Genomic DNA, 11,986 nt, shown 5'->3' on the forward strand with positions numbered 1-11,986 from the left:
TAGGACTTAAGCAATTCCAACAACAAATATTTAATACCTAGTCTAAATAAGTAGATAGATAAATATCTACCATTTGTGGCATAAACGCTGCTCCCCAAGTGAGCTACTCAAAACATTACTCTTATTATTAACAAGCAGACACTTTATCAGTTAATCTTACACTGTTACACAATAGTAGCTAATCCCCGGGCGTGATAGAAATTTATCTTCTGCGTGGCGTCATTGTCACTTCGGCCCGGCCACCCCTCGATACGCCTGTTTGAGAGACGTTTCAATATTTAGGGTGAATACAGTTATCTTGAAATATGTTATTATTATGTTGTAAGACATTAATCTGCTTGAAGAAAGTTTTTTAAATAACCATAGTGGTAGACAAGTATACGGTAAGTGATGGTAACTGATGTATACTGGTGGTGAATGTAGCGCAGTGATACCTCCAACCTCAGAAGTATTCGCCGCCGATTTAAGAAATTTGACCTAACTTCACTTTCACTGTGTACGTACATATACATGGTACACGAACGCAGGCAAATAAAATTAAGATACACATTGTATACGATAGAGTTTATTCGCTTACTCTACAACTAACTCTAAAACTATGGACAGACTATGAATATAAACGTCCATAGTTTTTCTCCATAAAACATGGAACATAATCAAAAAGACATCGTATTTTTTTTTTATATGACGGTTACCATTTCATATTAGGTAAGGTATTATTACCATGTTAAAGTAAGTTAAATTAATCTTCTATCATATGAGTTTATTTGAATAAAATAAATGAGATTTAAACATATTTAATTTCTAAAAGAAACAATAATTGTAATATATTCGATTAAAATGAATGAATGTAACTGTAAAGTTATTATGTGTATAAAACAAATTTAAACTCTATTGAAAATTCCTGTACATACCTAATATATAAATAATCGTATTGTATATATTATATTATTAGGAAAACTGTATTAAATACAACTTTAATTATATTATGAATGGATATCATATAGTATTTATACGGATTTGGAAATACCAAGAGGTATCATAATTATTTTATCTGTAATTAATAACCAGTTCCCACAGTCCAATACTTAAAATTATTAATTATTATTTATATCTATCATATATTTTATATTTGGGTACCGGTGTGAAACGGTGTGCTCTCATGTCCGCAATGTGCGAGAATTTTTATAAACAAAATTGGCTACATAAGCCACATGCGAGCACAGCAACGGCAAAACAGGTGTTGAAGACAATCGCCGTGGCCGAAATCGGCCGGGATTACATTATCATCATAATTTTTGGGTACTATGAATATTTAGTTCCACAGGATATATCCTATGATTTAGATAGGGAAAACTACTGTTATCTTTTTTTCTATTTTGGCAGATCTTAGATATTTTTATTAAATATTATTATTATTAATATATCAAAGGTATAACTTAATTTGGAATAACATTAAGTGCTTATATCATTTACAGTATATATTTTTATGTTTGTAGGAATAGCTTTCTAACCAGATGAAGAAGTTTTAAATTACATTGAAACGGACTATTTCAGTATAATCGAATCTGTAGCGGCGCGTGCTTACAATCGTGATGTCGATACAAACAAACTTACAAATAATTTCTCATTGCGAAGTTTACTCACGGTTCGTCTCTGCGGCTTCTTATTTGCGCCAATATTTTTCCCAACAAAATTCGTGTTCACAAAAACAGTGCGAGCGTGTACAGTGGGGCAATATTTCATCTGAGCTGGCCAGAACAATAATAGCTTTTGGAGTTGAAGCCACGGCACGTTCGCGCCACAATGTTACCATTGGCCAGTGTCGTCTGACCCTTCCTGTTTTTCCAGAAAGTTTGAACATAATATTGAATTGGTGGATGTAAGAGCTCTTTCTCGTTGGTCGTCAGTATGCCATCGCCAGCATCCGTGTAGACAAAATAACGAAATACGCCGAAAGCAATGCGATATAGCGTTGGTTATTGGGTTAGGTTATGCGATGTTTATAGTGGAATCGGGGAAGAGGCGATTGTTGATGCGTTTGATGCCAAACTGGTAACTTTAGCGCTGCGCAGGCTATTTCTAAATGGCAGCTTTGCTTTCAGTAGCATGCCTCAATAATTACTAAGATTTTATATGGTTTATAGTGAGTAATTAATTCTAAATATAAAGATGAAAGATTAGATTTTATATTTGTGAAAGTATAAACTACAAAAATATCATATTAGATTAAAAAAAACTTAATCAACGAGCAACACGGACTATAGTTTATTTTAAGAAACATTCAGTTCTTTACAATAACCATGTATAAAATTGTCGTATGCTGTCGTAAATTATGCAGACGGTAATCTACCCAGATTCGTTATATCTGCATTATTACTATCTTTAATATATATTACCTAAGGTGTGCCTACCCATTATATACTAGCGACCTGTCCGCGTTTCGCCTCATGCATGCGGCATTACAAATCTATGATTTTCTTCACATTTCTGAACTGTAATATTTATCAATAATACATATTATTATAAATCACTATATTTATTGCTGAAAACTACATTAAAATCCGTTGAGTAATTTAAAAGATTTTAGTATACAGACATTTAGTATGCGGCGGCAACTTTGTTTTATATTATGTAATAAAGACATACGTAGTTGCTATATTTTTAGATATAAATATAAATAAAATAATACATACATAATATAGAAAACTAGAAACCACCAGAACAAGTCTATATATACCAACTAAAAAAACTCTACAAATGCACCTATAACTATTACCAATAATGGGAACCAAAAACGGCAGCAAAAGAGAAAAAAAAACTAAAATAACCGAATAATTCCAGATCCCATGCAATTGTCACCATGACGAATCTGTCGGTGTGTTTGTCAGTCGGCATTGATGACATTTTTTTCGCGTGTAATCTTCCACTTAATCCGTTTTAACGCGTCCAGATGTGAGGTCGCATCTTTCGTAGCGATTTGTGATTGCTCCCAAACGATACGATACATATTGGTTACTTTTACCAAGTAGTAGTTTTATTATAAAAATATAGTAATCTATAGACGGTTAAAGATTTAATAAAATGTAAGAGCATTTTATTAATTTTTTAAATCTTTATTAGGTTTTGATATAAATATTAGAGATTATATGAAAAATCAATTATGTGCGTAGGGGCGCCAAAGTAAATTCTAATTACACATACACATTCCGCAATTTTTTTTATTGTAACTGTCTATAATTATGATTTTATGTTGATAATGAACATAGGAAAAGTATATAGAACTTAAAAACATAAATTAGAAAAGCGTTTTTCTATTTGCGAATTGTAAATAAAACTCTTTTTATGAAGTCGGGATCAAAACAATACAATTAATTGTTAATTCTATAGTATAATAAAAAAAAAACTAAAAGTTACTATGACTATACTTTTACCTTAGAGTTTATGTGGTGACTAGTACTTAGCAGGATAAAAACATTCGCGTATTCAAAAAGTTTCAAAGTTCTGCATTAAAATGGTACCCTAAGGTACTATACCTACAGTATGCAAGTAGGTATGTTTGGCTTTCACTGTGTTAAATACTATAATATTCATTTTTACATCAAAACAACACAAGAGTATCGGGAGCAGCGATTGTTCACCGATCACTGAACAAACGATAGGCTCGCTTTGTGTCGATCAATGGGGGTGCCGTTGATACTAGATCAATAGGACATCGTATTCATAACACCCACTGCACTGTATATACTGTGAACAAATCGATCCCCAAAATAATCTCACCTTAAATAACAACGTCATAAGATTGAAAATAAATAATACACTTACATCGTTAACTGCAAAAAGTCTTGTTTTATTCCGGTTTTTTGCGCAATGATAGCGTTCGTGGATATTTTGTCGTGTCAGGAATTAGGACGTTTTGTCTCCAATTTAATGGTCAAAACGTGACCGTAGAACGAAGTCCTAATTTCTCAATAATTTGTTCAGGATACTGTGACAATGATGAACAGTGAAATCCTATTCATATGTACAGGTTATTTATGGAGCGTGTGACAATATTAGTCGGCAAATACAAAGGACAATGCCAATGCGTTAATGATAGCAATGATTAATATTTATGTGCATAATAACTATTATGTACATAGTTATAATTATGAATGGTTTATGTAATGAATTACGTGTTTACTTTATAAATACATAGGTGTAACTGACGACTTCATTTGCATCTATCTAACTAACTCACTATCATTGTCTATTTCACTTCCGTCCAGAATATTTTCTGAGATAAAAGTTAGTCCATGTCCGCCCTTGAAATACTGTTTATCTTCAAATCAAATTTCTTAAGTTTCGTTCAGCCATCTAATCCTGACAAGGTAAGAAACAGACATAGAAACACTTTTTGCATGTATATCTAATATTACTAGTATATTTAATTAAAATTTGTTAAGAGTACAAAATTCTGCTGCAACTTCGTTCGTTTAACGCTTTGACTGGGATAAACTCTATGTCCTACTTTGTTCTAAATACTAACTAACATGCCAAATTTAAAAGTAACATATAAACACAGACTTATAATTTCATTATTATTAATTTTTATATTACTTATGATTAAACGAATAAAAAATAACTATTGTCATATACAATACTACCTACATACTATAAATAAATACTTTACTGCGATTAGAATAAGATATTTATTTTCATGAACAAACGTTTTCGATCTAACGAAGACAGCAAAAAATTAGGGCGTGTAGAAAAGTAGCTTACAAAAAAAACTGACTTCCCGCAGACAGTTGCGGAAGTAATGCCTTTCCGAGACCGATAAAGAAGACAAGTCGAGGAAACGTCGCTGAAATGTGAGCAAGATATATGGAAAAAACCCTAAAGTGGGGTTAATTTTTACAATTTTTCGAGAAACCCGTTTTTCAAACGGTAACGTTTCATTAAGTGATATATTGGGCTAATTAGTAGGTGATTTAAATTTGTCGTGGTTTAAGTATTCATAAAATCAAATAAAATATATTTTGGGATAAATGTGAATACTTATATTGCCATTTTGATAAACAATGAGTTTAATTTTAGATTCAAATCGTAGTTTTAAAATATCTTTTAGTATAAAGCCAAAACTGTTTTAATAAGATAGGTTGTGTCCCACATAATTATGATTAAATAAAATAATTTGACAGTGTCAAATTTTCAAAATTTTAACATGTGACAATATTTTTTTTATATACTACGATGGAGTACAAGCAGAATGCCTACTTGAGGATAAAAGGTTACCGTAGCTTATGGACGCCTTAAATATTTCATATAACACATAAAAGTAGTATTCTAACAATATTCTTCATGATTAATATTTTTAGTACATAGGTGACTCTCCTGTTAATTTCCATCCTTTTTTGTATACGGGACATATTTATTTAACAGAACTGGTTTAATGTAGTACATTCATCTGAAAAAGATCCTAGATTGTGTGTACTGGTCACATAAAATAAGTAATGTATATAGGAGATTCAATTTGGCGCAGGCGTGTAGGTAGTAGGTAGGCGGGTAAATAAGCGCGCACACAAATTGTTATCTTGTGAAACGAGACGTATGATTCGTGCAACGACGCGTGCTAGCCGCAACTGCCGGGGAACGCTCTTCAGTTACCGGTAGGGATGAGCTCGGTGAGTTCATAATGTCGATATAACTCCTAAATATTTTGAATGCAAAAAGTCATGGTGATGGTCATGTTGATTTATTTCAGTTCATCATAATTCCTATAGATAATTTCTTATTAAAGTTGTTTTATTGATATATTGTATCTTTAAATTATAAAAGAAATATCTTTAATAAATAAAAATGAGTACATATAGATAAGTTTAAATGAAGTTATGAAGTAGTGAAATAAACTTGCTTGTGTTAGTGATCCTTAGGCATAAAGAATTGCACATGAAGAAGTTTTATTAATGGGTCCTAAAAAATAAATAACAACATATAGTATTTGAGATCCAGCAATTCGTTCATATGGGTCTATAATACTATTATTACTATGGATCTCGGGGATAAATATAAATTATTCTTATTTAATCTGGAGGGTCACATGGTTTATTTTCTGTACCATTATTAAACTTACGCTGTGAAAAACAATTATTGTACGAACGATAATTTACTAAACTCAAATTGTGAGAGCGTTTATATGCATAATATTCAATATATCGATAGAATAACAACACTAAAATTTATAAAATGTAATTTTCTGACGCGAACGACTCGGGAACATTTGTAGCTTTTCCGAGTATTCCGGGAAATTGCGATCTCTGCGCGGAGTGCAAAATATGAGATCTACCCACAGTTCGTTTAAATTGCTCGCTACGTTTTTATAATGTGCCGCTATGTGCCGCACTGTACTATACTTCTATTTATTGTAAGTCGTCAAGTACTGCTTACACTATAGTTTTAAATGGAATTTGTATGAAAATGTAAAGTTTAGTAGGTAAGTTGTCGTTGTTATTTAGGTATAAAACTTATGTGTACATAGAATAAAAAGGAAACCATGTTGTAAATAAGAAATTTTGTTATGTATGTGGCTAATGTCGTCGTTATAATATTATAAATATTACCCATAGTAAGTAGATATATGGACACTTATGGCTCCTACTTACTTACTAATTAGGTAGACAATGTCTGTTATACGTATACTATTACTATAAGTAAAACACACGCTATTGTTTGTTCAATTTCAAAACCATATTTTTAATTAGATTAACTTAGATGCTAGAACTAAAAATCTTTCACTTGCAAAAAAAAAAAAAAATTGTAATAATTAGGTCTACGCCATTAAAATTGAATTTATAATCAAAATGATTTAAATAATTTCATTTTGTTAAAAAAACGTTTTGATACAAATACCTAATACGCGAATAGAAATGCACGGCCGTGTAAGATTGTTTAACATGTCGTGGTATGTTGCTATTAAAAAAGTAAGTATACTAGTACTTTATTTTTCTAAAAAGTAGCCAATAAAAGTCCCGTCAAAATCGGTCCATCCATTTCAGAATAAACAGACACAAAAATTGTAATAATGTTATTTTGATGTATGTACCGTATTTACCTACTATATATTCATATGCATGTAGTAAAAAACGGTTATTTTAATATTACAAACAGACACTCCAATTTTATTTATATGTATAGATAGCTAAGTAAGTGTATACTTGAAATCAAGATTATCTACTAATAATAAGGACATTATAAAGCGCCATTTAGCCTCAAACTAAACAGAAATTCTATTATGGACATTATACAACTAATATGCATACGTAAATATATTTTTAAAATATGTATTGTGTGAATGACAGTATAACTACAGGTTACAGAGGTCGTGAAATTATATTTCAAACATCAAATGGACATAATATATTACAAGCTGATGTCTCTAAACCGTGATCATATTTCACGGCGGGGTCTGTACCCCGGACATTGGTAACAAGTGTCCACGCAATTGCATCCTTGACCGAGTACCGTTCATCGATGAGTGATGGCGAACATGTGCCGCCGGCACCCGCCAACTCATCGCCCGCCTAGCGCGCACAGGGCTGTCTACTAAGTACTACTGATAAAACAGTTTTTCAGTTTCTGGATCAAAAATTAAATAAAACTTGTGGAGCTACTTTTTGCGTCCATCCCTTTGTAAATGCGTTATATTAGTTATTATTATTATTCTACAAATTGCGTTGGCAGATATAATTAAAAAATGGCAACGTATCAGAAATAGTATCGGTAGTTCGGAGTATTACTAATAATTTTGATACGGTTCATGTAAATAAGCGATGGTAGTCACATTTTACTAGCTTATATCATAAGTCATGGAAAAAATGAGTGGGATTCTTTAATCTTATATCTAATTCTTTAATCATCATAAAACAAATGCTTAGTAGACAAATGATAGGCCACACCTATCATTTGTCTACTAAGCATTTGTTTTGTGTTTACTTCTTTATTCTATATTTAAGGTTGAGGTATTTTTGAACTATCAAACTGTTTAAATGCATACTTTTTGACCTATTACGAATTACAGTAGATATATTATCGTTGCTTTATTAATCTACTAAGTGAGTAATTACATTATTTAACATTTTTGAATGATCGTTATTGACAGGTGACAGAAATTGTATTTTAGGACGACACTACTGCTCAAGTACTTTTGTTATAAGATTATATGTATTGGTTTTCAATTGTATGTATAATGTGGTTTCAGGAAAAGTGGACGTTGACAGCCCTAAGTTAAGACAAGGGTTCCCTAAGATAATTATCTTTTTTACAGTACGCGCCCGACTCAGTTTTAATAACGTGATAAATGCCGCGGAAGGCTTGCCGGTGACGCGTAAGGAGGGTTTCCGAACCTTTGATTAATACCTTACTTGTTATGTTATTTTTATTACGTAACAGATGTATTTTATTTTTCACGTAATTTGTTTTTTTCTTTGAGATGATAAAAATGGGGGGTTCATGTTTTAATTTTACGGTGAATTAGTAGCTGGTTGTTTTAACTGATGTAAACAGTAAATAGTTTAAATTGTGACTAATATTAATTCCCGTAGCTTTTTTAACAAAAAAGATACTTCTGACACCGATTCAAAGATATGAGCATAATTGTTGGCGATATGATTCTGTTAGTTTTTTTAAGAACTTCGTTACATACAAATTCGCTACTGATAAAATCAAATCAATCTGGTAATGCTCCGTGTCATAGGTATATAATATAATATAAAAAGACTTCTTTAAAAATATTTACCTTGAAACTACGTTCATAGAACTGCCATTTAATAACTTACCATAGCTGTTCGAACTTCAAATATCTACTACTTATTGATTGTTCCAAACACACGCGTATGAGAAATGAATATATTCGGTGAACAAATTCTGTTTAAACTTTATTAACCCATCATTATACATCATCAAATTGACACAAAGGCCCTCCCACACACTGTTTACGTTTGCAATAGATCAAGTTAAAAAACCCTAATTTAACGGTTAAACAAACGGGGCCCCCTATCAGAAAGGTACACATCTTCGTGAAATATGCTATTATTGGCATTATGACTCAATCGAATGTATGCAGGGTGAGCCTGTCCCAAATTGTTGGTTATAACCCCCTTATGCCGATATGCAGTAGCGATGCTATCTATGTAGACCTCGCTTTATTTAAAAATTGAACAAAGTACTATGGATGAATTGTAAATAAAAAATACGTAAATCATCTTAAAAATTTCAAATGATAATGCAATGGAATTTTGCTTTGCTAGTTAAATAATGGGTTAATATCACATTTAAGAATTTACACTATCTTAACGATTTGATTGATGATAGATATTGAACTGAATTATGTGAATTTGTTCAATAATCGACGTAAATATTACCTACTTGAGTTTGTTATTAAAATTAGATGGTTAAAATACTAGATTGGTATGAAACGAAGGGATTATATCCTTCTTAAGTTCTTCTACAATCTACAATTAGTTGTAATTAATAGATTAGTTTGATGGAATCGTTTTAATTACTTTGATTTATTTATTTTTAGTAATTAACATTGCAGATTGTTTAATCACAATACATATAGGTATATATATTCAGATATATATGATTTATATATATTTGCAGTTTATAATCTTTCCAATTTAGGTAGATATAAATGCATATCAATAAAAGTAAAATTGTCCAATATTATAGAAAGCAAAACTCACCCAGTAGAATAATTAATAATCCTGACACCTCGTATGAAATTAAATTATCACAATGAAATGAATTGCCTTTGGGGAGACGGCAATGACAAATAACTGGTCAGGACGAGCCGGTGAATCTTGACGGAGACTAATGTCGCCATCTATCGTGGACGCCGCGTGTCCAATGACTATGCGATACAGGCATACTTGTATAGATGGCGCTAATGAATATTAAGTTGTACATATTGTATTTTTAAATTTCTGTCTTTATTTATTAAATTCCATTTATTAAATCAACATTTCATTTAAGTGATTTCGTGTGTACATGTTATCAGTCATTTCGTGCTAACTGAATAGTCAATAAGATGTTGAATATCTGCCCCTGGAAAACATTCTTAAGAGTTACTCTAAAGAAATGTAGATGGCGCGCAATATATAATGTTAGTAATATGAATGTGTTCAGTACAAAAAAAATATTAGCTGTAATTGATACGTTTTGTTACAGATAAGTTTAAAACTAAGACTCATATTAAAGTAATCATTATTATAATATTATTAAATCGTTTAGTAAATAATTAAAATCTTTATTTCTTATTTAATTTTTGTTACTTATTTGTTAATGTCATTATGTTATGTTTTTGATAAGATCTAAGTATTTTCATGGATTACATATAAATAGATAGTAATAATTATTACCATAATTTACCTATTCTACGGCAAATATAAGCATATTGAAATCCTAATCATTAAATACCACACGGAACCTTTAAACTCCATTTCCATGAAGTTTAGTACTTCTCATTTAGTTTCATTTATTTATTACATATTATTTATAATGTGAAAAGTACTAAAATTAAAATAAAGAAACATATACGATTATAACGACTTTTATACTAAATGAGATAGTCAGAGGTATTGTTAACTGTCGATGTTGTGTTGAACGGAGCAATTAACATATTACTCGTTATATTTTGAACCCAACGTGCCAGGGGGGGGGGGGGGGGGGGGGGGGGGGGGGGGGCTACCGTCTCAAGGACATTTTGGTTTCATTGGAGGGTCAGAGGGTAGTAAACTATACCACGACGCTCTCCCGAAATTTACTCATTTATTATTTCAGTTCCTCGGCAAGAACGGTATTAGAGGATGGTTGGACGGCACCACAGAGAAGTCCAACTGGTTGAAGTACATCCGCTCCACCAGTTACACGCACGATGCCAATGTACAGCACACACTGCACGCTGGTGAAGTATGATCGATTTTTAATATTTTTTCTTAATTATCATTTCTTAGGGCGGTAACAGAATTGGGAAAGAAGACACATGACATAACATGACCTAAAACATTGAACCGTTCAGGTGCACTAATAACAATAACTCTGGTATAAGTATTGGATCTGTAAATTGTATTCACTTCTTGCAAAACCTTGTAAACTTTATGAATGATAACAATATTTTGAATATTGTAACCGTCTATGTTTGTTGTTGTGTGTTTGATACATATGTTATATATGAACAGTATTGACTGTATTGAAATAAAATGAAAATATTTACAAAATATTGGTATTTGCACAAAGCGGATCTTATATAATAGATTAATTATATATTATCATAACTATTATAGACCTTAGTTCGATATATGAGGTGAGAAAGTATGAGTGATACAACGGTACAGTACCGTTTATTACTCATGCTTTGCCCCTTTTTTCAGTACTAAGCTGTAATTCATGAATGAACCTAGATCGGATTTTTTATGATAGTTTGATTTATTTATTACCTACAGAATAACACCAGTTTAAAAATAATATGACTAACTAATAAATAATTACTTAATTAAATCTTGAATTGTCATATACAAAACAAAATTGAAATTTATGTTTTAGAAAGGTATAAGCAATTGAATAGTAGTAGTAAGTATTTGTATAAATTCGAATATAAATACAATGACGCAACACTTCAAACTGCGTCATATCAACCCTCGTCATACTTTATGTGTACCCCAATAAGACCCCAATGAAATTTGAATGTCGAACGTTGCCACTTCCGGTGGCAGAAAATCGGTGTTCCTGAACAACAGTCGCGGCTTCCGGTCAACTGTAGCGTTGTAGGGGAGCGAACAGATGCGGTGATTAGATCCACTCATGCCCTTTATACCACAAATCTATTTAATTACACCTCAGACTATTAGCATTTAATTCACGTATAAAATCATAGCTTTATTTTAAATTTTCGTATGACTCCACAGATTTCAAATTTTTAACAGTTGAAGATGTACAATGATATCGA

General features: G+C 31.5%; 1 protein-coding gene across 3 annotated transcripts in view; it reads left to right on the forward strand.

The window, feature by feature from the left end:
* Nucleotides 1-11,986, forward strand: part of LOC131847164 (transcription factor hamlet-like) — a 133,991-nt gene that overhangs the window by 100,178 nt on the left and 21,827 nt on the right. For all 3 annotated transcript variants that reach the window (XM_059196640.1, XM_059196641.1, XM_059196643.1), the window contains one exon: nucleotides 10,822-10,950. In XM_059196640.1, the coding sequence (XP_059052623.1) occupies nucleotides 10,822-10,950 (129 nt within the window). The remainder of the gene's footprint in view (nucleotides 1-10,821; nucleotides 10,951-11,986) is intronic.

This window comes from Achroia grisella, unplaced genomic scaffold, assembly GCF_030625045.1.
Source record: "Achroia grisella isolate CSIRO2021 unplaced genomic scaffold, CSIRO_AGI_Agris_v1 utg516, whole genome shotgun sequence".
In the NCBI taxonomy this organism is placed as follows: domain Eukaryota; kingdom Metazoa; phylum Arthropoda; class Insecta; order Lepidoptera; family Pyralidae; genus Achroia; species Achroia grisella.